This window comes from Apodemus sylvaticus, chromosome 6 (assembly GCF_947179515.1).
Source record: "Apodemus sylvaticus chromosome 6, mApoSyl1.1, whole genome shotgun sequence".
Taxonomy (NCBI): Eukaryota; Metazoa; Chordata; class Mammalia; order Rodentia; family Muridae; genus Apodemus; species Apodemus sylvaticus.
This window is the reverse complement of record NC_067477.1, coordinates 116,174,212-116,201,750: the sequence shown is the minus strand read 5'-3', so window position 1 is coordinate 116,201,750 and position 27,539 is coordinate 116,174,212. Positions and strand designations below refer to the sequence as shown.

The 27,539-nt window shown below is 40.8% G+C and overlaps 1 protein-coding gene across 5 annotated transcripts in view; it reads left to right on the top strand.

The window, feature by feature from the left end:
- The window catches only part of Spast (spastin), a 50,289-nt gene that overhangs the window by 18,870 nt on the left and 3,880 nt on the right, over positions 1-27,539 (top strand). For 4 of the 5 annotated variants that reach the window (XM_052186293.1, XM_052186292.1, XM_052186291.1 and 1 more), the window contains 12 exons: positions 6,443-6,630; positions 8,467-8,600; positions 8,834-8,927; positions 11,383-11,457; positions 12,401-12,472; positions 13,516-13,591; positions 13,925-14,016; positions 14,382-14,461; positions 18,195-18,237; positions 20,258-20,337; positions 23,589-23,659; positions 27,328-27,368. In XM_052186293.1, the coding sequence (XP_052042253.1) occupies positions 6,443-6,630; positions 8,467-8,600; positions 8,834-8,927; positions 11,383-11,457; positions 12,401-12,472; positions 13,516-13,591; positions 13,925-14,016; positions 14,382-14,461; positions 18,195-18,237; positions 20,258-20,337; positions 23,589-23,659; positions 27,328-27,368 (1,046 nt within the window). The remainder of the gene's footprint in view (positions 1-6,442; positions 6,631-8,466; positions 8,601-8,833; positions 8,928-11,382; positions 11,458-12,400; positions 12,473-13,515; positions 13,592-13,924; positions 14,017-14,381; positions 14,462-18,194; positions 18,238-20,257; positions 20,338-23,588; positions 23,660-27,327; positions 27,369-27,539) is intronic. The other variant, XM_052186294.1, reaches the window with a different exon arrangement.

Sequence of the window (27,539 nt, the reverse complement as noted above, 5' to 3'; positions counted from 1 at the left end):
TTGTTGTTGCTTTGGGGTTATGTCTTTTGGGACAGGGTCTTACTATGTAGCTCTGCCTGGCTTAGAACTTACTATATAGACCAGGTGGCCTTCACTTCCAAACATCAATAAGTATTCCTGCCTCTGCTTTACCATTGCTGGAATTACAAACGTATTGTACCTTAGCTGTACTTAACTGTATTTGTCTGTTGAGTCAGGGTCTCACTGCGTAGCTCTGTCTGGTCTGGAACTCTGTCTAAATTAAGCTGGTTTCAGCTCAGAAATCTGTCTGCCTCTGCATCCAAGACTGGGATTGAAGTTGCGTACCACCACACCCAGTCCAGGCTGTACATTCCTTTAAATGCTGAAAATGTTTTCATTTCTGAGATTCGTCTTCTCCTCTCTTCTTCTCTCTCCCCTCCTCTCTCCTCCCATTCCTCTCCTTCCTCTCCCCTTCTCTCTTGAGACTGGGTTTCTCCGAGTAACCCTGGCTGTCCTGGAACTCTCTTTGTAGACCAGGCTGGTCTTGAACTTAGAGCTCCACCTGCCTCTGCCTCCTGAGTGCTGGGATTAAAGTCAGTGCCACTAATACCTGGCAGTGTGTGTGTGTGTGTGTGTGTGTGTGTTTCCTCTTTGTGTTCTTCATATGGAAATCTTATTGTTTCGTTAAATATTGATTTTAGTGTGTATGAGTTTTCATATGAATAATATGAATTGTTCTATCGTGGTGCTTGTTAGACACTAAAGCTTCATATTCCAAGAAGACACATTTTAATAGTATTATTACTGTGGAGTAAATCTGCATTTTAAGCCGGGCGGTGGTGGCGCACGCCTGTAATCCCAGCACTCTGGGAGTTCGAGGCCAGCCTGGTCTACAGATTGAGTTCCAGGACAGCCAGGGCTACACAGAGAAACCCTGTCTCAAAAAAAAAAAAAAAAAATCTGCATTTTAGCTTTTGCTTATCTACTCTGATTAAATACAGAAACAAGAAAAGAAAGAATTAAAGTCCTTTGCTTTGTTCTAGTTAAAGAATCTTCAAGGTAGTTTGCTTGGTTGCTGGTTTTGTTTTGTTTTGTTACTTTTTCAGCAGTAGTTTCATGTCCAGGGCTACTGGTTGAGTTTTTCTGAGACAGTGTTTTCACTTCTTGCTGGAAGTTACTCAGTAGCTCACGCTCAAATGAAGGGCCTGTCTCAGACTCCTGAACAACTATCACCCCACTTTACCCAGGTTTGGACTTAAGTTTTATTACAGTAAATATAACTTCAAATTGTAGGGTATACTTTAGAGTATGAAGTAGCTGCTGGTTTTTATTCGTTTATAGGAAGCAACTTTGAAAGTTTACTTCTTATTTTTACTTAGTTTTTTTGAGTACTAGGGAATTCAACCAAAGCCTGAAACATGCTACTCAAGGCTCTGACACTGTGCTGTATCCCTAGACCAAAGATGAATGAGTCATCTATTGTTTTGGCATGTGTGTGTGTGTGTTTCCTTTCTTTTCATTTTTAAAAACTTAGTTATCTGTGTATGAACGTTTGGTCTGCATCTGTGCCTTTGTACCATGCCCGTGCCTGGAGGTAAAGATGGTTTTGAGCTTCAGTGTGACACTGGGAATCAAACCCAGGTCCTTCTGGAAGAGCATCTATAGCTGTAACCTGCTGAACCTGTTTTGTTTTGTTTGTTTGTTTTTTAAAATATGCTAGAGATCAAACCTAAGCTCTTGCACTGTTAGGCAAGCACCACACCATCAAGTGATATCCTCACCCTTTAAGGTTGTCACAGAGAAGAGAACTGGGTTTTGTAGGTAGAAGTAGGCCGTCCACATTGTGCGCTTGGTCTTGTATCTCCCTTCGGGAGATCTCTTTGGTTTAGTCTTATAGTCAATGGCTGTATCTTCCGCTATCTCAAGTGTAGACAAACCATTTTGCCTGTTTAATTTTGTATAGCTGTGATATAAGAAACTATAAAGCAGAAGGATATAAAGAGATACAGAAATAGTTATGCTTCCAAAATATATTTTGAGATCCTGATAATCCTATCAAGATCAAGAGTAGGCCTTCTCTCTCTGAGGTCTGCTGACATCCTTTTTGTCTTGAGTCTCTGTTGCTTTGTGCATATGCTGGACTCCATTGTATTTCTGTCATACAAAGAAAGGGGTGTCAGCCTTCTCTTCCTAGATTTTAATATATCAGAGTCTATCTTACTTAAAATCTCTAGAAACCTGAGCTTCTAACTGTGTTTTCTGGTTGGAGAGAAAATGCTAACTTCATAGCTAGTTTATACAGTATTGGTGTGATAAACACAGAGGGGGTGAGTGAGTCTTTTCAGTTTTTTTTATTAGTGTTCTATCTGGAATATTTGAACTACTTTATTTACATGAGTTACTTCGTCTCTTCATAAGTGTTCACACCAAAATCTACGTAGTAATACAATACGATATTTATAGTATATAGTTGTACAGCAAAGTTAATAAGTGTTCTGACTCTTCTTTCTCTCTTTTTTTGTTTTTGTTTTTTGTTTGTTTGTTTTTGTTTTTTTGGATTTTGTTTTTTCAAGATAGGGTTTCTCTGTATAGCCCTGGCTGTCCTGGAACTCACTCTGTAGACCAGGCTGGCCTTGAACTCAGAAATCCGCCTGCCTCTGCGTCCCAGAGTGCTGGGATTACAGGCTGCGCCACCCCGCCCGGCTCTCTACTTTCTCTCTTACGTTCATTCTTTAGCCTTTAACTTCTTTCTGTTTACATCCAACCCTCTATGGATGGAAGCCTGGACTGTTCCCAGTTCCCAGTCTTCCTGCCTATATTTTTAGCATCTCTGTGTGTATATAAGCATTTTGTCTACATCTGTGCCTTTGTACCATGTGTGTGTGTTTGTGTAGACCAGAGACTGATGTTGGGTAGGTATCTTCTTCAATTACTACCTCTCATGCCTAAAATTATAGGCATGTGGTAGGTAACATTCCCACCTCTTAAGTAGTTCCTTTGATAAATCTATAAACTGTCTTTCTAGTGTTTAAAAATACCTTGAGCTGGGCATATAACTGACTAAATGTTAGCTATGCATATGTGAGACCTTGAGTTTGATTGCCCAGCATCAAATATAACAAGGAGAGCATAAAAACAATGAATTTGGTGATACCTCCCTGGAATCTCACTCTAATCTCCCCCACTTTCTGGGGCTTCAGCTCCCTGAGTTTGGTTTTCTCTATCAAAAGTAATTACACAGAGTGCAGAAGGATGACTCGGTCATTGAGAGCACCTACCTTGTACAAGGGACTGAGCTCAGTTCCTAGCAGCAGTGTCCAGTGGTCACAGCCGTCTGTAGCTCCCAGCTCAGGGCACACAGTGCTTTCTTCTGCCTCAGTGGTAATTGCAGCCACATGTATACCCCTGTACATATAATTAAATATTTAAAGTAATCCAAAAAGTTCTGGACTGGGAACATGGCTTAGCAGTTAAGAACATTCGCTGCTCTTCTAGAATACCCAGCTTTAATCTCTCTCTGTCTCCCTCTCCCTTTCCCTCCCCCCCTCTCTTTCTCTCGTTTGTGTGTGTGTGTGTGTGTGTGTGTGTGTGTGTGTGGGCCAGAGACTGGAATTGGGTAGGTATCTTTCAATTACTACCTCTCAATGAATCTCATTGATTGGCTAAGCTCATTACCCAGGAAGCCCTGAGTCTGCCTGCCTCTACCTCCTACACTAGGATTCGTTTTGGGAGCAGGGTCTCATTTATTCCAGCTGGCCTTAAACTTGCTTGGGGTTAAAGATGGCTTGTACCACTACACCCAGTTTTATGTAGTCTTAGGACAACCACCCAGAGCTTCCTGCATGCTAGGCAGGCCATCTGCCAACTGAGTTCCATCTCCAGCTCCTGGCATAAGTTTTCGTTGTTGTTTCTTGGTGTTGAGTATCCAACCCAGGGTCTACACATTCTGGGCAAGCTCTGTCTGTACCATTGCTATATTTTTAGCCATTCTGACATTTGTTATTTTCTCATAGTAGTTCTCTGTAGAACTTTCTTTTTTAAGCATCTCTCTGCATAGCCCTGGCTATCTTGGAACTCACTTTGTAGACAGGCTGGCCTCGAACACAAAGACATCAGCCTGCTTCTGCCTCCCAAGCACTAGCATTAAAGAAGTGTGCCATCACATTCAGCCTGAAATCTCTACGTACAGTCTTAGGCTTGTGTTTTTTCACTGAAGAAATTATTCCCAGTGACTTTATTCTTCTGCAGTGAGTGACATTTAGCATTCCCCAGGATGCTAATATCTTATTGTCTTCACATCTTCCTGGGATACTTGCTTGCCTCTCCCTGTCGGTTGTATTTACTGATTCACTGAGTCTGGGTTTCGGAACTTACATTTGTGTACTGGACAACCTTGATCAACTCCACTCTACTTAGAAGTGCCCACCTTATCATCTGGATTTATGTTTAGCGATTATTGTGGCTATATCTATGCTCTATCTACCTTAGGTAGACATTGTCTTGTAGAGACCACATTTCCATTTTTTTTCTGCACTTAACACGTTGTGCACATTGTCCATTTGATATTTGATAAGTTTTTTGTTTTTTAATTTCTTAAGATTTCTTTATGTGTGTTTTGCCTGCATATATGCTTATGTACTGTGTTCATGTCTGGTGCTCATGGAGGTCAGAAGAGGGTGTAAGATCCACAGGGACTTGAGTTATGGATAGTGTGAACTGCAAGGTGCTGGAACCAAACTCAGGTTCCCTGTGGTAGCAGCAAGAAGTCTTAACCACTGAAATGTCTCTCTAGCCTCCCCCTTTTTTTCTTTTTAAAAGCAAAACATATTTCTTATGTTTATAAGTATTTTTTCTGTGTTCCTTGTACATGTAGTGCCCACATAAGCCAAAAGATGTCAGATCCTACAGGACTGGATGATTATGAGCTGCCAGGTGGGTGCTGGGAACTGATCCAAGTCCTCTGCCAGAGCCATGAGGGCTCTTAACCGCTGAGCCGTCTCTAGCCTCTTTTTATTAATATTAATTATATGTACAAGTATGGGTACGCACAGGTGTGTAGGAGTACCAGCAAAGTCCAGAGGGGTCAGATCCCCTGGGGATCAGTTCCTGGAGCTGGAGTTTCAGGTGTTGTGAGCAGTACACTGTGAGTACTGAGAACTAGACTTTGGTCCTTTGCAAGAGTAGTAAATGTTCTTAACTGCTGAGCCCTCTCTCTAGCCCTGTGTTTGATAGTTTAAGGCAGTGAATTTTTCATTTTAAAACATTTGGTGAGATAGCAATAGTTTCAGCTTCAGTTATGATTAAAATAATTCTAGCAACCATTGTTGTTTGTGATCTAGAAGAATGATCCAAGGTAATCCAGACTGAGTATAAAAATCTCTGATTGTTAAAAATGTGTCGTAAATGATCACAATATAATCAAATGACCAGGGTGATCTAGTATTTAGGCTGTATGGCCTGCTTGCCTTAGGGTTCCTCTTACTAGTCTCCCAGTAGCAGTTTAAAACTCATTCTCAGGGGAAGAACATCAGTGTAAAATTCCCTGTACATTTTTTGTTTGTTTTGTTTTGTTTTTTAAGACAGGGTTTCTCTGTATAGCACTGGCTGTCCTGGTAAAGTGCCTGCCAGACAAGCGTAAGAACCTGAGCATGCTTAGCACCACGCCGGCCTCTGCATGCACACCACACAGTCAGGTGGGGAGTGTATCCCTCGTGCCTTCACTGTGTTCTGTTTCTCAGTTAATTTGGGAGCTTTATTTGCTTGGTAACTTTTTGTTTTCTTTTGTTTTGGTTTGTTTTGGTTTTGGTTTTCAAGACAGGGTTTCTCTGTGTAGCCCTGGCTGTCCTGGAACTCACTCTGTAGACCAGGCTGGCCTCAAACTCAGAAATCCACCTGCCTCTGCCTCTGCCTCCCAAGTGCTGGGATTACAGGCGTGCGCCACCACTGCCCGGTGCTTGGTAACATTTTTATTATGTCTTACCTTCTCTAACAAGTGAAGTTGTTTGTACAAATACATTTCCGTCATAAGAAAACTAAAATCTATAACAGGGAAGGGTAAACCTGACAACCAAATCTTTTTTCCAAGCTGTTCCCAAGACATCCTGGTTTATTTTCTAACTCAGATCTTACTCTGAAGTATTTCTAAATTAAAAGCCTTTGATATGGGTTGATGATGTGACTCAGCTGATAGGGCTACTTCCTGTAAAAGCTTGGTGGCATAAGTTCCACCCTGGGACCCACGTGTTGGGCGGGGTGAGACCCAAAGCCTGAATGATGTCTTCTGACTTCTACATTGCCACGACTTACGTTCACTCACACTCACACACACACACACACACACACACACACACACACACACAATTGTTAACTTCTGGTGGCTTGTTTTGTAAATTTGTGTTATATATTATAAGTATTGTTAATTTTTTTTTATAATTATAGTCAAAGTTTCTAATCATGATGACTGTATTTTTTTCCCTAATAGAAAGTGGAGCAGTTCCAAAGAGGAAAGACCCCTTAACACATGCTAGTAATTCATTGCCTCGATCAAAAACTGTCATGAAAAGTGGATCCGCAGGGCTTTCTGGTCACCACAGGGCGCCTAGTTGCAGTGGCTTATCCATGGTTTCTGGAGCAAGACCAGCACCTGGTGCTGCAGCTCCCACACATAAGGTATTACTCTACACTAGTGACTGTAACAGATTTTCAAGTAGAAAACTTGGTTATGCTTGCCTCTTTGTATTAGTTCTCTATAATACAGAATTGTTTAGTTTCCATAGTGTTACATATAACTTTTTTGTTTGTTTGTTTTATTTATTTATTTTTTTGGTGTTTTGGACTTGGGTTTTTTTGGGACAGGGTTTCTCTGTGTAGCCCTGGCTGTCCTGGAACTCGCTCTGTAGACTAGGCTGGCCTTGAACTCAGAAATACACCTGCCTCTGCCTGCCAGAGTGCTGGGATTACAGGCATGCGCCACCACCCTGCTACATAGAACTTTTTAATTTGCAAAAACTACTTGCTATTAAATAAAAATCTTAATATAGTTCCTTTGAGAATAATTAGGTATTTTATATTGTTTACTTTCTAAGTCTTTTTAGTATAATGTTGTATTTGTCATCTTTTTAAAGATTATGTATAGTGTTTAACCTATATGTGTACCTGCATGCTGAAGAGGGTACCAGATCTCAATATAAATGGTTATGAGCTACCATGTGGTTGCTGGGAATTGAACTCAAGACCTCTGGAAGAGCAGCCAGTGCTCTTAACCTCTGAACTATATCTCCACTTCTATATATGGTATTTTAATTCTAGTTTTAGATTTCAGATCATATCAACCTTATAACATTAGACATATCTAGAGTTTTGTTGTAATCTTTTTTCCTGAGGGTTTCTCTGTGTCACCCTTGCTAGCCTAGAGCTGTCTCTGTAGACCAGGGCTGGGCTCAAACTCAGGGATCTGTCTGCCTCTGCCTCTTAAGTGTTGGGTGTTGTAACTCTAGGAAGAATCAGAGTTATATAACTTTTCTTTTAGAGTCCTTGGCTTTAAAAAAAAATATTCATGTGTGTTTGTGTGTATACCTGTATGTACAGTTGAAGGCCAGAAGAGGGCATTAGGTATCTGTCTATTCCTTTGAGGAAGAGTCTATGCTCCAACCTCAAGCTTGTATTATTCTCTTGGCTAGGTTGAAAGCCAGCCAGCCCTAGTGATCGCCCAGTTTCCTCTGTCTTCAGAATTACAGTTATAGGCATGTACAGGATGACTGGAGTGTTCTGTGATGCTCCACCCAAACTCCAGTCCTTAGGATTTTGCAATACAAGTTCTTTTTTCTTTTGGTGTTTTGGATTTTTTTTTTTTTTTTTTTTTTGAGACAGGGTTTCTCTGTGTAGCCCTGGCTGTGCTGGAACTCACTCTATAGACCAGACTGGCCTCCAACTCAGAAATCCGCCTGCCTCTGCCTCCCAGAGTGCTGGGATTACAGGAGTGTGCCACCACTCCCGGCTTCAGTACAAGTTCTTAACTGCTGAGCCATTTCTCTATCTTGCCTTTGTCTTTTATAGTGACTGAATCTCTGGAAGAAATTTATTAATTAGCCCTCTTCATGCCAAATTTCATTCTATAGTGAATATAATTTTGGGCCAAATGATCTTTACAGTCTTAGATTCTTTTTTTCTTTGAGTCTGCTTGTGTGTGGAGACCAGAGGTAGATGTCAGATAACTTCCTCAACTACTTCCCACAGCACACCTGGAGCTCACACTGTTAGAGCAGGTGGCCTGGGAGCCGCAGGGAGCTGCCCGTCTCTGCCCTTGAGAGTGGACAGGAGATGTGCTGCCCACGCCTGGCTCACGGAGTGCGGGGTCTAACCTCAGTTTCTTAAGGCTGTGCAGCAAGCGTCCCACTAAGGGAGCTCGCCACGCATTCATAGTGTCTCTTGTTTTTATTAAATTAACATTTAGGGTGATTTATGAGTGAGATCTAAGTTGTTCACATTAATTTTGTGTCTTTCAAGGGTACTCCAAAACCAAATAGAACCAACAAACCTTCTACACCCACAACTGCAGTTCGGAAAAAGAAAGATTTGAAAAATTTTAGGAATGTGGACAGCAATCTTGCTAACCTCATAATGAATGAAATTGTTGACAAGTAAGTTTGCCAAGCATTTCAGCTTCTATTTATTTTTATTCATAAAATACATATGTGTTACATAATAAACATTTTGTTTGCTTTCATACTTAATTTTTATGGTTGTTTTGAAGAATTTTGTTAATAAACAAGATTCATAGTTAACATGAAAATGACTGTGTTAGGCTAATATGCCACATTTAAGTAACTGAACAATATTCCTGTTGTGAAATTAACTGATTTGTATCTCTTAGTGGGACAGCTGTTAAATTTGATGATATAGCTGGCCAGGACCTGGCAAAGCAAGCGCTGCAAGAGATTGTCATTCTTCCTTCCCTGCGGCCTGAGGTAAGGATTATGTTATCAAATAATTAATTCATATTAAATCCAAGTTCAGTGTTTAAAAAATAATATTAAAGCCTGGGGCTGTACCGAGCACCCAGCTGAGGAAGCTAAGGCCGGGAGATTGTGAGCCTGAGAATCAGTGTGGGCGCCATAGTGTATTCTGGGCCAACCTCAGTTAGAATACAGCATGGCCTGTCTAACTCCTCCCTCACAAACAGCCATTCACATTTGTTATTGGTGACTTTTTAAAGGAGATGAGAATGAATGTAAGATATTTTGAGTCCATTTTTAACCTTTATGAGAAAAGTCATATCATATAATTTTTATTAAAAAATTGAGAGATTAGAAATTGCTTCTCCCCACCCCCAAGCTGAAGTTAAGCCTAAGGCTTCACAACTCAGATGGCTACCGCTGAGTCATATCCTAGTCCCAAGAGTTCAAAGTAAGAACTTTAGACGTGCCCAGTAGTGGTGGCACACACTTTTAATCCCAGCACTTAGAAGGCAGAGGTTCGAGGCCAGCCGTGTCTACAAAGCAGGATCCAGCATAGCCAGGACTGCTATAAAGAGAAACCCAGTCTTGAAAAGCAAAACCAAAAAACCTTTAAACTTAAAATAACTGAACAAAGGGGAAATTCAGATAAAATAATTCTTTAAGTCTGAAGAGCAAGTCACTATGTATTCCAATGTATTAATTTGCTAGGATAATAGTCAGTGAATAATGTGTGGGGATCTGGTTTACCTCATATTTGTAGTCACTAAAGGAAATGGAAAATCTGTTTTGTTTTGTTTTGGTTTTTGGTTTTTCAAGACAAGAGTTTCTCTGTGTAGCCCTGGCTGTCCAGGAACTCACTCTATAGACCAGGCTGGCCTCGAACTTAGAAATCCACCTGCCTCTGTCTCCCAAGTGCTGAGATTAAAGGAGTGCGCCACTCCTGCCTGGTTGGAAATGGAAAATCTTTAAGTTACTAATTAAAGTTTGGTTTGTTGTATATGGCGCTATTCTGTAGTTTTTAACTCAACTAGCATATTTATCGTGGTTCAGTGATACTGCAAGATATCAATTTGAGTACCCATTTCTGAATCACAGTCATGTCTTATTTCTGGGTCACAGTCATGTCAACAGCTAGTGGAAGTCCATTGTGATGGACGCCCAGCCCAGTGGCTATCCAAAGTTTGTATGGTTGTTTTCCTCAGTCATTTGTGTCCTCTGTGGTGTTTGTCACTTACAGATACCTACTAAACTAGAAGTTATTGCCGGGTATTGCTTTTCCAGTTCATAGGCTTTTCTTTTTCCTTTCTACTTTTTTGATTTTAAAGATTTATTTATTTATTTTATGTGAGTACACTATTGCTGTCTTCAGACACCCCAGACAAAAGCATCAGGTCCTATTTCAGATGGTTGTAAGCCACCATGTCATTGCTGGGAATTGAACTCAGGACCTCTGGAAGAGCAGTCAGTGCTCTTAACCACTGAGCCATCTCTCCAGCTCTCCTTTCTACTTTTCTTTCTTTGTTTTTCTTTTCTGGTTGAGGTTTCAGAATATTGCCCAGGAAGATCTTTGAAGTCATGGTCTCCAGTAGTTCTGTAGTTCGTTCTCTCTCTCTCTCTCTCTCTCTCTCTCTCTCTCTCTCTCTCTCTCTCTCTCTCTCAATCTCTCTCAATCTCTCAGTAACCAGGGATGTGAACTCTCACCACCAGGCCCACCTTTGTCTACTTAGAAACGTTTTTTAGTTAGTACTTATCATTCCCAGTTATGAAATCACCAGTTTGACTGGTAGTTACATTTTTGTTAATACTCAGAATGAGAGTTAAGACAGAGAAAAAGAACATTTGTCTTTTATGAACCAAATTTATGTCTTGGTTCCAGCTAGGGTCCCTTAGGGAACATACTGTAGCTTATAGAATGAGCTACAGGGGACCTGGAGAGATGGCTCAGAGATTAAGAGCTCTGACTGCTCTTGTGAAGGTCCCGAGTTCAAATCCCAGCAACCACATGGTGGCCCACAACCAACCATCATGAGCTCTGACGCCCTCTTCTGGTGTCTGAAGACAGCTACAGTGTGCTTACAAATAATAATAAATAAATCTTTAAAAAAAAAAAAAAAAGAATGAGCTACAGGGCAAGCCACAGATGATAGTTTATACACAACCATTAAATAAAAACAGCTTATTACAGAAGTAATGAAGCTAAAGAGAATTGTAAGGCCTGTTGTGTGGCACACACCTATCCCAGCATTTGGCAAAATCAGGTGGATCTCTTAGTTTGAGGCTAACTCAGGCTATGTAAGTTCTAGGCAAGTCCATCCTTCCTTCATGCTGCCACTCCCCTGCCCCCTGCCCCCTCCCCCCACTCCCCAAAGGTGTTTTTAGATAGCAAATGATAACTACTTGACATGTTGCATGTCTGGCTCAGCTCTCTGGAGTCACAGCTGTAACCAACGCCTGTTTTATAAAGTTGTTCACAGGGCTCAGAGCTCCCGCTAGAGGCTTGCTGCTCTTCGGCCCTCCAGGGAACGGGAAAACAATGCTGGTAAGGATGCTCCCCAGGCCGAGGGTTCTCCTGAGATATTAGGGGTCATGTGACAGAAGTTGTGTGTCAGTCCCACGTGTATTATTTACGCCTTACTGTTGTAATATACTTTTTGAGTTTTTTAAATAATTTTCACGGAAACCCATGTGTAACCCTCAGTAGCATGTTTTTTGTTTTGTTTTGCAAAAGTACTTACTTTACTGAGGATCTGTCTAATAACTTTTAGAATTGGTTTCTTAACAAATTTGTTTGACTAGTTAGTATGCTATTCGGTTTCTTGTAATGTCCTTTAGCCAAAGTATTTTACCAGAAACTGAGTACTTTTTTTTTTTTTTTTTTTTTTGGATTTGGTCTTTTCTTTTCTTTTCTTTTCTTTCTTTTTTTTTCCTATATAGCCCTGGCTGTCCTGGAACTCACTCTGTAGACCAGGCTGGCCTTGAACTCAGAAATCCACCTGCCTCTGCCTCCCAGAGTGCTGGGATCACAGGTGTGCGCCACCCCTGCCTGGCTCTGAAACTCTTATATCTGTATTATTCTTTTGTTTTGTAAAAACAGAAAGATATTAAAGGCATGGTAGCTCACAGGCTTAATCCCAACACCGAAGAAGCAGAGGCAGGAGGATCTGGTCTGCATAGTCAGTTCCAGACCAGCCATGGCTATCCAGTGAGATGTGGTCTCAAACAACAAAACCAAATAGGAAAAGATTACATCTTTCTTCCTGTTTAACTTTCCCTGGCCAGTATCTTCTTACTAAAGAGTAGAGAATCCCTCCCTAATTCCCCTCAGAAAGACGCAGTGTGTAAACTCTTCTCATAGCAGATGCTGGGAGTCATGTTTCTTTCATTTCTAGAGACTCTGTTGTGGTAATTTAATGATTGGATATAGCCATCTTTTTAAACACTGAGAATATTAAACTAATATATTTACTCTTCTGATCTTAAAGGCTAAAGCAGTAGCTGCAGAATCTAATGCGACCTTTTTCAATATAAGTGCTGCAAGTTTAACTTCAAAATATGTAAGTGTTCTTTTCCTATATTTTTGTGTTTTTAAATTGCTGTCTTAAGTGTTATTTCTTTAAATAAAATGATAACATTACAGAAAATTGTTTTTCTGTGGGTTTTATGACTGTTGTTTATATATATATTGAATATCAATCTTCATGGTACAAAATTATATGTACTTTTTAGCAATTTTAAAATTAAAATTATATTGTTGAATACTGTAGTAGTTTGGTAGGCCTAGCTTAACCAGGTGCCATAAGCTGGCTGGATCGAATCCCAGGAATTCATTGCACAAATATGTGGGATGTACAAATACATATTTAGGACTCTGGAAGTCCAAGACCAAAGTGTTAACAGTGATAATACCTTTTGGGAGCCACAGGAGTAAACATGTCTTCCCTAGTTTCTAATGGTGTGCTGACAGTCTGGCAGTCTTGGCTTGCAGATGTATCACTTTGATCTCCTCTGAGTCCAACTTTCCATATACTATAAGAAGTATGGTTTTATCACTAGAGTAGGGCAGTGACCTCAGCTGAATCTGACCGTATGTATGGATGCTACTTCCAAACAGAGTCTCATTCATAGACACCGGAGGCAGGGCTTCAGTGTGTTTTAGAGCAACGAAATTCAGGCTATAGTAAATACCAGCACTTCTACTTTAGCTCTCTGACATGGCTATCTAGAGAGCTACCTAGTGGGTAAGAACAGGGCTTAGGATAAATTAAATATTCTCTGCTCTTTGACTCCAGATTAAGATATGACATAAGATTTTCCTTGTTTTATTTTTGTCTTTTGTTTTTCTGTTTTTTTGAGACAGAATCTTTCTTTATAGCCCTGCTGTTCTGAAATTCATTATGTAGACCAGGCTGACCTTGTATACTGTAGGATTGTGAAATAGTTCCCATTAAACTTCAATTTGCAAAAGGAAATAGTATGTTTTCTAACACATTGCAATATATCATGAGATCATAAAGTTCAATTTTAAACCATAATTTAAAAACTGGAATATTGTTACATTTTATGTGTGTAAGAATACATCATACATCATACCTTATAGGTGGGAGAAGGAGAGAAATTGGTGAGAGCTCTTTTTGCTGTGGCTCGAGAACTTCAACCATCTATAATTTTTATAGGTAAGTTTTCAGGACAGTGTTTTAAAGAATGACTGCAGTAGGATATTTTAAAAAATTTTTTTAAATGATTTATTTCTGTTATGCACATTGATGTTCTGCCTGCTTGTATGTATGTGTGAGAGGATCAGATCCCCTGGAACTGGAGTTAGAAACAGTTGTGAGCTGCCATGTGGGTGCTGGGAATTGAACCAGGTCCTTCGGAAAAGCAAGCAGTACTCTTCACTGCTGAACTCTTTTCAGCCCCAGCAGGCGTATTAATAAGTAGCAAACTAGATGAGTATTAAAATGATTGGCTTAGATCCATCTTAAACTCTCCTCCTGTATTTCTTCTAGATGAAGTTGATAGTCTTTTGTGTGAAAGAAGAGAAGGGGAGCATGATGCTAGTAGACGACTAAAAACAGAATTTTTAATCGAATTCGATGGGGTAAGTATTAATATACTCATATATAATACACACATAGGCACATATATATTAAATATTTTATCTTGTATGTTTGCCTGCGTGACTTTGTGAGCACCATATGTGCTCAGGAGCATATAAAATAGAACGTAAGATCCCCTGGAACTGGAGTTACATGTGGCTGTGAGCTGCCAGATGGGTGCTGGGAACTGAAGTCTTCAAGTGCTCTTAACCTCTGACCCATCTTTATAATCCCTGGTTACATTTTTAACTATGGCAGTATTTTAATATGTATACTTTCCTATTAAGTGACCTAAACTATAAATACATGTATATATAATATCCCTCTTATTTTATCTAAAATACTGATAAACCTTTTTGGCTTACAGGTGCAGTCTGCTGGAGATGACAGAGTACTCGTAATGGGTGCGACTAACAGGCCCCAAGAGCTTGATGAAGCTGTTCTCAGGTAGTGCGAACACTTAGGAAGAGTTGTTTCTTGTGGTCATCTCCCGTCTATCTCCTTGGCTAGCCTGGAACTCAGAGATCTGCCTGCTTCTGCCCTGGTACTGGGACTAAAGGAGTGTGCTCCGTACGCAGGCTCGTCTCACCCATCTCTGACAGCCCATACTCAGACGGTTTAAAAACATTTATTTATTTATGTTAAGTATATGAGTACACTGTTGCTGTCTTCAGACACACCAGAAGAGGGCGTCAAATGGTTGTGAGCCACCATGCAGTTTCTGGGAATTGAACTCAGGACCTCTGGAGGAACAGTCAGCGCTCTTAACTGCTGAGCCATCTCTCTAGCCCCCTGTACTCAGCTGTAAGCTAAATGATTTTTCTCTATGTCTTGTCCTCTGTCCCAGTGTTGCCAACTATAATAAATGAGGTGAGGCCTAGTATATTGTTAAAACTATTCTCTACAAACTACATTTAGATTAATCATTTCTTTATATTGGATTACATTAACATTAAAGTCTAAAGTCACTCCATCTTTTTTCCCCTTTTTTAAAAAATTTATTTATGTATTTTATGTATGAGAGTACACTGTTGCTGTCTTCAGACAAACCCAGAATTGGGCATCAGATACCATTACAGATGGTTGTGAGCCACCATGTGGTTGCTGGGAATTGAACCAGGGTCCTTTGGAAGAACACCAGTGCTCTTATTCACTGAGCCATCTCTGCAGCACATTTTTCTTCTTCAAGACAGGGTTTCTCTGTATAGTGTTGCTGTCCTAAACTCACTCTGTAGACCAGGCTGGCCTCTCACTCAGAGTTCCTGCCTCTGCCTCCCAAGTGCTGGGATTAAAGGCTTCTGCTGCCGCAGCCACCTCCTGGCAGCACACCTTAATATCTTACTGTTTCATGGGAAGCTGGTCAGAGCAGGATTTGTGAGAACTGCTCTCTGTTCTTTCTTTCCCTTCATGCTGGGAAAAAAAACTTTGACTCAGTATTAAGTTCCTGGATTTCCTTTTCTCAAGGCATGTATAACATTACTTCGTTGTTTCTATGATTGGGTCTTGACGGAGTAGAACTCTTGAACCCATATTGATTTTCATGGCCTCTTATTCTTTAATTATTCTTACACACACAGCACCTGCTAAGTGCACTTGGTGTTGCTCACGTATGTATGTGTCTGGAGTGGACTGTGTGGGATTGCATAATGATTAGAGGGCACAGTCCCTGAAGAAGGTTGTCTCTTCCTCTTTCAGCAGGCGTTAGTTACCTACAGCGCTTCAACTAGGCATGGGCCTTGTGAGAGTTTTCCCATCCACACATGTCAGTTGGTGGTGTCATTTTTCAGATCTTGTTTTAGGCAGTCATATTGAAATTTCATGGGTGCAGTTTCCCTGTCATTCTTACTTTAAATTGCTTGTACCTGGGTCGGAAGGTGGAGTGCGAATGCATGAGAATTTGCATATGGACACTGAAGCTATCTTTCCTGAATCTGCTGGCTCTTTCTACCACATAATGTTGAAGGTTAAATTAAGGTCACCTAAGGTCACCAACCTTGGTGTCAAGTACTTTTTTTTAAAGATTTATTTATTTATTATATGTAAGTACACTGTCGCTATCTTCAGTGTACCCATAATGGTACCCAGTGTACCATACCCAGTATATCTTCAGACACTTCATAAGAGGGCATCAAATCCTGTTACAATGGTTGTGAGCTACCATGTGGTTGCTGAGATTTGAACTCATGACCTTCGGGAGAGCAGTCCGTGCTCTTAACCACTGAGCCATCTCCAGCCTGTGTCAAGTACTTTTAAATTTTCTGGTCCTGGCATCACCATGCGGTGCCAGCCAAGTGTTTGGTGGCTGTGGTCACTGTCCACCCTGTGAACTGCCACCCAGCTGGAGCAACTCTGGACAGCTGATGGGCCTTGCTTGCATCAGGGTTATTTAAATTGCCTTTATTTAAACCTAATGAAGCCGGGCGGTGGTCGCGCATGCCTGTAATCCCAGTACTCTTGGAAGGCAGAGGCAGGCGAATTTCTGAGTTCGAGGCCAGCCTGGTCTACAAGAGTGAGTTCCAGGACAGCCGGGGCTATACAGAGAAACCCTGTCTCGGAAAAAAAAAAAACCAAATCCCAAAAAAAAAAGAAAAAAAGTTAAACCTAATGAAGCACTGCATACAATGTAACTCAGCTATATCTAAAATTTACCCTTATTATTTTTAAATTATGTATATGTGCTTGTTATTAGTGCCCTAGAAAGCTGGAAGCCAGAGACATAGGAACTTCTAGAACTAGAATTACAGGAAGTGCTGAGGCTCCACGTGGGCCCTGAGAACTGAACTCGGGGCCTCTGGGAGAGCAGCCAGGGCTGTTAACCACTGAGCGGCTCTCTAGCTGTTTCTTTTTCTTTTCTCTTTCTTTTCTTTCTTTTTTTTTTTAAAGATTTATTTGTTATATGTAAGTACACTGTAGCAGTCTTCAGACACATCAGAAGAGGGATCAGATCTCATTACAGATGGTTGTGAGCCACCATGTGGTTGCTGGGATTTGAACTCAGGACCTTTGGAAGAGCAGTCAGTACTCTTAACTTCTAAGCCATCTCTCCAGCCCCCTCTCTAGCTGTTTCTTTAATCTTTCTTTTTTAGTTGTTTTCTGATTCAGTTAAACGGAAAGCTCCTCATTCTACTAGTTATGTCAGATACTGTTTATTTTAAAATATCATTGCTATTAAAAAACACATAAAAAATGATAGACTTAATTTAACCATCTATCTAATTAGAGGGTTTTTTGTTTGTTTGTTTGGTTGGTTGGTTTGGTTTTTCAAAACAGGGTTTCTCTGTGTAGCCCTGGCTATCCTGGAACTCATTCTATAGACCAGACTGGCCTCGAACTCAGAAATCCACCTGCCTCTGCCTCCCGAGTGCTGGGATTAAAGGCATGCGCCACCCCTGCCCAACTAGAGGTTTTTAAGCATTAACTAGAGACCTGGAAAAAAAAAAAACTAACAAGCAAGCCTGGAGACTCAGCCTTAGGATCCAAGCTGCTCGGAAGGCTGAGGCAAGGGGATCACATGGTCCAAGGGTGCCTTTACTTCAGGGTAGGTCAGTGCCAGCCTTGGCGACCTTTTGAGACTATGTCTTAAGCATCTGCCAAGGGATTAAATCAGCAGAAAACAGGTTGTATAGCATACGTGAGGCCATAGGTTCTGTTGTGAGGGAGGTATGGGGGAAGGGGGTGCCCCAGCGGGCCCATACCGAAGCGTCCCTTCCCCCTGAGGAACCAGACACACACCAGCATAGTATAGACTAGAGTTTATTCAGGCCATGGGAGGGGAGTTAAAGGGGTAGTAGAGGCAGAGAGAGGGAGAGAGGAGAGAAGCAAAGGCCATGACCACAGAGAGAGGGGGGAGGGGAGGAGAGCCCAAGAGGGCAAGAGAGAAGCTGAGAGCAAGAGAAGAGATGGAAGAGAGTAAGAGAGAGGAGGGGCTGAGCAGCCTCTTTTATAGTAGGCCAGGCCTACCTGTCTGTTGCCAGGTGGCTATGGGGTGGAGCTTAGACAGAATCCTAACAGGTTCAATTGCAGGTGGACCACCACTCTAAAAAAAAGTAAAAATATGTTTTAATATTAATGACTGATAAGAACTTTGAGTTGCTTTATATATACTTACAACTTTTTCTCTGTCAGTTGTTATTTGGGCTGTGTTACCTATAATTTAATTTCTAATTTGATTTATTTTTAGGCGTTTCATTAAACGGGTATATGTGTCGTTACCAAATGAGGAGGTATGTATATTTATATCTCAACTTTTTACTAAAGTAAAAAAAAGTACCATCTTGACAGTATCGTATTTTGTAATTCTATGGTTAGACATTTTGAAAATAGTTTATTGGGGTTGGTGAGATGGCTTAACAGTTAAGAATACTCACTGGCAGCCGGGCGGTGGTGGCGCACGCCTGTAATCACAGCACTCTGGGAGGCAGAGGCAGACGGATTTCTGAGTTCGAGGCCAGCCTGGTCTACAGAGTGAGTTCCAGGACAGCCAGGGTTATTCAGAGAAACCCTGTCTCGGAAAAACCAAATAAAAAAAAACACCAAAAAAAAAAAAAAATACTCACTGGCTGTTGTTCCAGAGGAATAGGGTTCAATTCCCTGTACTCACTGGTGGCTCACAACTGTGACTCCAGTTCCAGGAGATTCAACATCTTCTAGCCTCCATAGGCAGTATATATATGTCACACACACACACAGACAGACAGACAGACACACACACACAACACACACACACAAAATAATCTTGTCAATTTCTTAAAACCACAACCATGCCAGGTGGTGATGGTGCATGCCTTTAATCCTAGCACTTTCGAGGCAGAGATGGGGGGTGGATCTCTGAGTTTGTGATCAGCCTGGCCTATAGAGTGAGTTCCAGGACAGGACCACACAGAGAAACTGTTTTGAAAACTGGAAAGAAAAAACAGACAAAAAAAACAACCAGTAACCATAAACTTAAATAAGATCCAGCAATTCCTAAACATTAACCCACGAAAAATGGAAAGTTTCCCATAGGAGGAAGACATACTCAAGAATATTAGAGCAGCTGACTTGATAACTTCAGTGTGTAAAATACGAAGTTCATCAACTGCTTAATGGATAAATATGGCACATTTAGTTAATAAGCATGACTCAGCTCAGACTGTCCAGGACTTGGGATGTCGCTCAGAAATGGAACACTTACCCAGCAGGTGGGGTCCTGGGCTTGACCCACAGGACTGAAAAAACTGCATTGGCACACATATTCCATTCAGTAATATGAGCAAACCTCAAAAACAGTGTAGCAGTGCGAGGAACCTGTGCAAACTAGTGTGTATAATTTACTTACTGTTTTGTTTTATTCACTCATTTTTCTTTTAAATGTCTGTTACAGGTATTTTGCCTGTTTCGTGTCTTACACCATGTGTGAACTTGGGCCCCAGACAGGCTAGGGAGGAGGTCAGATCTCCTGTGACTGGAATTGTAAATAATTATTAGCTGCCAAGTGGGTGCAAGGGACAGAGCCTGGGTCCTCTGGAAGAGCAGCTAGTGCTCTTAACCTCTGAGCATCTCTCCAGCCCTGATTTTATTCCTTTAAAATTATAAGTTTAAAAAAAGACAGATTTCTAGAAATACAGTCAGATCAGTGCTTAGAGCAGAAAGGAGGTAGGAGTGGGGATTAATTAGAAATTGCATGGGTGAGCCTCCAGGGGAGACGGGTGCTCCCAAGCTTTATTATGGTTTCACAATCCCATATAGTTGAAAGTTCTTTAAATTATATAACTATAATGGATAAAAATCTTTGCTATATAAAATCATATGTCAGTAAACTTAAAAACATTGTATTTCTTGGAGCTGGAAGGATTGCTTCCTGCTCTTTCTGAGTGGTTCTGTTCCCAGAGCCCACGTGACAGACAGCTCACAGCCTACTGCAGTTCCAGTTCCAGAGCATCAGACACCCTTGTATGGCTTCCATGGGCACATATATACATCCAGAGAAGTACTCAGACATACCAAGTAAAAATACATAGATTGTTTTTAAAATTGATAGTTGCCTAGTTCAGGCCTCTAGTATCCTTCCTAGTAATACCAGCTGCTCCAACGGAGCACTGTATTTCATTATATTTAACAGGCTCAAGTGAAATCCAAGGTAACAATCAGGAACTGATTCTAGAATATTATATTAGGCTAATTGGTTTAGTAAATAAAACATCAGATTTTATAATTGTTATCAGATTGGTTTTTATTTATAATTTCTTTGATATTTATTTCCAGACAAGACTACTTCTACTTAAAAACCTGTTATGTAAACAAGGAAGTCCACTGACCCAGAAAGAACTTGCACAGCTCGCTAGGTAAGTAGTTTCATTCATCTGAATTATAATTTTATGGAATCTGTTTCATTTGTAATGATTTTTCTGTCTGTGCTGTTTAAATAAGCTAATATGAAAAGTTATATAAATAGACCATGGTGTTGGTGACACACATCTTTAATCCCAGCTGGGAGGCAGAAGTGGGGGATCTCTGTGAGTTCAAGTCTAGCCTGGTCTACAGCTCTAGTTCCAGGACAGCCAGGGCTACATAGAGAAATCCTGTCTTAAAAACAAAAACAAAACAAAACAAATGTTAAAACAAGCTTATTTGAAGTGTGCGATTTTGTTTACCAGAAAATTTCTTTTCCTTATCTTTTCCTTCCTTTATTTTCTTCTTAATAATAGAATTTCTGTCTACTAGACTTGTACTAAATAGCCAATAACAGTATTATATTCTGGAACTTGCTCTGTAGTCCAGGCTGGCCTCAAACTCAGAAATCTGCCTGCCTCTGCCTCCCAGAGTGCTAGGATCACAGGCGTGCGCCACCACCACCGGCATATTATAAAGTTTATACATGATATTAAAAAAATTATAAAGTAAAATCCCCTCATTAGTTGAGACCAACACAGATATACTCATATATACTTGCTCTTTTGTGTTAGGTGGAGTGACTTTTAACTTGCCGTCAGAAAACATACTTTTAAATACAGCTGAAGCTGAATGTGATGGTGCACACCGTTTTTCTAAGCACTCAGGAGGTAGAGGCAGGAAAATAATAATTTCAAAGCCAACTTGTGTTGCATATAGAGACCCTGTCTCAAAGCCAGAAAGATGCATGGCAGAGGAATGGCAGCTCTTACTGCAGGGTCTGGCAGTGAGGCCCGAGATGCCTCTCTATTCTGATTCCATCAGAGGCTCACAGCTGTCTGAAGCTACAGGTCCAGGCAATCCAATGTCCTTTTTTATCCTCTGTGAACAGTAGGCATGCAACTGGTACACAGACACACATGCAGGCAAAACTCAATCAGAAAGGTAAATTAAAACATGTTTTTATAACAAAGCACGGTGAGGATTAGTCAGTAGTGTTAGAGCACAGACATTTTGGACAGTTATCACTCTTAGAGTTTCCACAGCTTCAAAGTACTAGGTCTGGACGGTGGTGGTGCACGCCTTTAATCCCAGCACTTGGGAGGCAGAGGCAGGCAGATTTCTGAGTTCGAGGCCAGCCTGGTCTACAGAGTGAGTTCCAGGATAGCCAGGGCTACACAGAAAAACCATGTCTTGAAAAACAAAAATAAAACAAAATAAAAGTACCAGGTCACACTTCCCTGCATCTTTCCCTGAATAAAAAAGAATTACATAAAATAAATAATTTTTTTTTTTAGAATTTGTAGTTCTTGCTGGCAATGGCAGTCTCCCAGCGCTCAGGAGGCAGAGGTTGGTGGATCGTTTGAGCTTGAGGCCAGCCTGGTCTACAGAGCTGATTCCAGAGTAGCCAAAGCTGCACAGAGAAACTGTCTTGAAAAACTTAAATATTAATCATTATTATCTTCATTATTTTTTTTAAAGATTTATTTATTTATTCATTTTATGTATGAGTGCACTGTCACTGTATTCAGATGCCCCAGAAGAGGGCATCAGATTCCATTTCAGATGGTTGTGAGCCACCATGTGGTTGCTTAAGAATTGAACTCAGGAACTCTGGTGCTCTTAACCTCCGGGTCATCTCTCCAGTCCCATCTGCATCTTAGATGCCATAAAAAGGAACATCAGTTGGCTACCCTATCTGCTGAGGTCCCTACTCAGTGGGCTTCCTCTGTACTCTCTGTATTCTCTGCCAAATACTGTGTTTTTTTCTATCTATATTTAAAGAAATACACCTTTTTAGGTTCTACCTCACTAAGGGAGTGCTCTTTGCCAATAAAGAGACTAAACACTTACCAAACAAATAATTTTGTGGCTAGACACACTCCTTTAATCCCAGCACTTAGGAGATAGAGGCTACCAGGTGTCTACATAATAAGCCCCCCTTTTAAAAGTAAGTAACTGATTATGGTGTTGATTGGCTACTAATGGCTTAGAAATTTGACCTTTTCAAGTGATATGTTTATAACTTAATGTGACCTGCCTCAGAGTATTTGTGATGGCTTGTATATGCTTGGCCCAGGGAGTGGCACTATTAGGAGGGGTATCCTTGTTGGAGTAGGTGAGTCACTGTGGGCATGGGCTTAAGACCCTCATCCTAGCTGCCTGGAAGTCAGTCTTCTAGCTGCCTTCAGAACAAGAGGTGGAACTTGCCAGGCAGTGGTGGCACACGCCTGTAATCCCAGCACTTGGAAGGCAGAGGCAGGTGGATTTCTGAGTTCCAGGCCAGCATGATCTACAGAGTGAGTTCGAGGACAGCCAGGAATATACAGAGAAACCCTGTCTCTAAAAACCAAAAAAAAAAAAAAAAAAAAAAGAGGTGGAACTCTCAGCTCCTCCAGGCCCATGTAAGGCAGGATGCTGCCATGCTCCTGCCTTGATGATAATAGACTGAACCTATAAGCCAGCCCAATTAAATGTCATCCTTATTGCCTTGGTCATGGTTTCTGTTCACAGCAGTAAAACTAAACTTAAGATACTATACCTTATTCTAATGCAGAGGTGTCCATCCTTTTGCCATTGCATATGACATAGTCATTTATAAGTGCGTTGGGCCTCCTTCAAAGCTGTCTTTGGATGCATGTAGGCTCCACGTTAGACTGGTATGAAGGAATGGTTCTGTAATGCTGAAAACTAAGTATGAAAAGGAGCCAGTGTTAGCTTGTGTCCTTGCTATAAATGGGCCTTTCTGTGTCCTTAAAAAGTTAAACCTTGCTCTGTAGTTTGGAGCACTGGCTGCCCTTACACAAGTCCTAGGTTTGGTTCCCTGAAGCACCCAAATAGGGTGGCTCACAACTCCCTGTAAGCCAACTCCAGCTCTGAGGGATCCAGTGTCCCCTTCTGGCCTCCGTGGGTAACGTCACACAGTTGTGTGCATATATATAACCAGGCACACATACTCAAAAATATATTTTTAAAAGAGTGAAAACCATACTAGTTAACTGTTAGCTTGCTTCTAAACAGAAAATACTATATGCTGTTGTGCAGAGATTTTTAAAATGTGCTCCTTTGTTGGGATTTTTTCTCTTATAGTCAGGTTAGCCTCAGGCTTGTGATCCTTTTGCCTGTATCTTGTGAGGTGTAGGATTGAAGGGAAGTTTTAATCTGCAGTGAAGATGATGTGTTATCTCTTGCTTGCACTCTGCAGAATGACTGATGGATACTCTGGAAGTGATCTGACAGCTTTGGCGAAGGATGCAGCCCTGGGTCCTATCCGAGGTGAGTGTGAAGGCGTTTGAAACACTAGAGCTTTGAATGGACCATGTTAGGTTTAGCATCTTGAAAGATACATAGTTTTACATCTTATTTATTTTATGTGTATGAGATTTTTGCCTTTTTATATATATTGTACCATATACATGCAGTGCCCACAGAGATCAAAAGAAGGAATCAGACACCCTGGAACTGAGTTACAGCCAATTGTGAGCTGTCATGTGGGTGCTAGGAATTGAATTTTTTGGTCACTAAGTCATCATTAGTGTAAAAGAAGTAAAGTTAGAGCTGGAGAGATGGCTCAGCAGTTGGTACTTTTCTAGAGGACCTGGGTTCAGTTCCCATCACCCACATGACAGCTCACAACTGTCTGTAACACTAGTTCCATGGGATCTGGCACAGACATATATGCAGGCCAAACACCAATGCACATAAAATATCATTTAAAAAAAGTTAAGTTGTATCACTGAAAAGCTTGATAGAAAACAGTGTCTAGACCAAAAGTCAGAAGATATTTTTTTATAAAAGATAGCAAAGTAAAATAGGTTAGATTTTCTGGAAAATACACATTCTCTGTTACATGGTTTTCATCTTTTCTTTATTAACAATCTTTAAAAATGTAAAACAAGGTTGGCTAGGTGAGTCAGCTGTTAAGAGAACTAAAGTTCAGTTCTTAGACCCAGTGTCAGGCAACTCACAACTACCTGTCACTCTAGTTCTGGGGTTCCTCTAGCCTCTGGAACATCTGCACTTGACTTGTACAACACCCTCTCAATATATGCATGTTTGCGCACGCGCGCGCGCGCACACACACACACACACACACACAGTGATTAATTATAATTACAATGAATCATTAAAATGTAAAACAATCTGCAAAACACGGAAGAATAGCTCATAAGCATTTCACCCTTTTATAAAACCTTTTCTTCCTTTCTAAAATGTTTCAGTACTCATCCAGACCCCGAGTTTTACACTGACCTCTGTTTTGGGTTTATATAGTATCTTTAGATTGAAGAATTGCTGTAGGCCTCTCAACAAGTCCTGAGAACAGTGATAGTGACCACAGGTAGTCTTACTACCTGGTATATAAGTGTATCCCATGGGTCTACAAACAAACTAACACTAAATCAAAGCAATAGATTTGAACCAGACTTTAAATGAAAGGCTACCCAAATGGTTGAGTTTTCACTGTCTTAACTGAATTTAATAAATGCAGCAGCAATCCCAAAATCCCATCCACATACAGTGCATATTGTATAAAGCCGTAGTATGTGTGTGTGTGTGTGTATGTATGTATGTATGTATTTATTTATTTATTGAAATGGAGTCTTTCTATATAGTCTTGGCTATTCATGAACTCACAAAGTGGTGCAGTCTGGCCTCAAATTTGTAGAGATAGATCTGCCTCCCTCCCAAGTGCTAGGATTGAAGACCTGTGGCACTATGCCCAGTTGCTTTATTAATTTTGACAAATTTGAAACACATAGTATATATAGTGTTTATAGGTACATATTTCTCTTATTATGAATATATGGGATATCAAGTAAAATAATAATACATGTTTAACTAGAATTATAAGGTGATAGTTTAAAAGATTTACAGCTAGATGTGGTGGTATGTGCCTTTAATCTCAGTACTAGAGAGACAGAGACAGATCTCTGTGAGTTCAAGGTCAGCCTGGTCTACATAGAGAGTTCTAGACCAGTGAGGGCTACACAGTGAGAGCGTGTCTTTAAAAAGGGAGGAGGGGGGCTAGAGAGATGGCTACTTTCTCTTGAGAAGACCGGCATCCTCTTGAGAGGACTTGAGATCAATTCCCAGAACCTACATGTCAGGTCAACCGTGTGACCTGCAGTTTTAGGGATCTGACATGCTTTGTGGGCCGTGCAGGCACCCAGCACGCATCTAGTAAACAGACGTACGTGTAGGCAAAACACCCATCCATGAAATAGAAATGAAATAAAGGACTTGAGAACAAACATTTAAAGCTTTTTAGATGAGTATTCTGAAGTTCTAAAAACCTGCTAATAGGCATGCCAGCACAGGCCTGTAATTCCAGCTATTTAGGAAGTGGACATAAGAGGGTAACACGTGCCAGACCTGCATGGACTCCAGAGTGAGAAGAAGGCTTGCAGTAGTGTAAAAGGGAGTACAGGGTCCAGCGCAGTGACTGGGCATTGCCTAGCATGTCCAAGGCCCTGGGTCAGTCCTGTGCTACACACAATCAACAGCAACAACAAAAGAAGCCTAAGGCTAGGAGATGACTCAGGGTAGAACCCTTGCTATGCAAAAATAAAATCCTCCTGCTTTGAATCTCCAACATGCACATATAAAAATAGACAGGACTCCACATGCTGGAGTAGTCCCCAGGACTGGGACCATTTCCCAGAGACAGCTAGCCAGCTAGCTCAGCCAAATAGTGAGTTCTAGGTCAGTGAGGTACCTTGTTTTGTGTTGCTGTTGTTTTAGATTTATTTGTGTATTTACTTGCATGCACGTGTGCGTGCATGCATGCCTCTCTCTCTCTCTCTCTCTCTCTCTCTCTCTCTCTCTGGTGTATGTGTGTGTGTGTGTGGTTTTGTTTTTTAAAAAAGAGGAAAGAAAGAAGAGAAATTTGTAAATCATCTTCTCTGAAGTATCTATTCTTTGTTTAAGACAAGGTTTCTCTGTGTCGCTCTGGCTGTCCTGGAACTCACTCTGCAAACCAGGCTGGCCTCAAAACGACAAAAATCTTTTTGCCTCTGCCTCCTGAGTGCTGGGATTAAAGACATATACCACCAGCAAAGTGTCTGTTCTTTAAAGTGACTTAGGAGCAGGAAGCTCAGGAAAAGTGCGTGGTTGTGGTTGGCCTGTTTCTTGTGGCAGTGCTAGGGACGGAGTGCCTCACACATGCTGGGGCAATTGCTGCTGAGACAGCCTCAGCCCCGCTTGTACCTTATAGACATTTAGTAATTAGAAAATTGTAGTTATGAAGGAAACAAAGCTTTTTGATTTAAAAAAAAAAGGAAAAGAAAAGAAATCTAGCAGCTGGAGAGGTGACTCAGTAGTTAAGAAGACTGGCTGTTCTTATAGGAACCCAGGTTTGAGTCCCAGCACCTTCCTGGCAACTCAGAGCCAACTATAACTGCCTCATCATATACCAGGTGTGCATATGGTGCAAGGACACACAATGCAGACTAAACTTGCACTCACACAAATAAATTAATTAAAATCATCTTTCATAACCAACAAGTTGTATTCTTGTTCTAGTTCAAGTTTGTACTGTTGTTTGGGTCGTATGTAAGGGATTGACTGCCTGCATTTATTACTCAGACAGTAGTATTCTTTTGTTTTTATTTTTATTTTTATTGGTCTTTTGAGACAGGATTTCTCTTTGTAGCCCTGTTTGTCTGGAAACTTACTCTGTAGACCAGGCTCCCTTGAACTCACAACTCAAGAGATCTGCCTACCTCTGCTTCCAAAGTGCTGGGATTAAAGGTGTGTGCCACCACTGCCTGGCCAATGGAGTATTTGTTTTGTAAGCGTCTGTAAGTTCTGTGTGTTCTCTGTGTGTCTCTTTTGACTTTAAGGATTTGTATTACAAGGGTACCATTAGATCATTGTACTTACATTTGCCAATAAGAAACTTGAACTTCAAAATGGTTTTTTAAGTATCTGACTATGTTTTACAGAACTGAAACCAGAGCAGGTGAAGAATATGTCTGCCAGTGAGGTATATACTATTTTATCATTACTTTGTTTTCATTTGGATTCTTTAAAAGTCATAATTTTTTCTAGTCTGTTTAACTAGAAACAAGAGAATTTTAACTTTGTTTCATTTCAAAATATAAGGTTCATAAAGTCGGTTATGATGATTTTTGGTAATAGTTAAAAATGCAGTCAT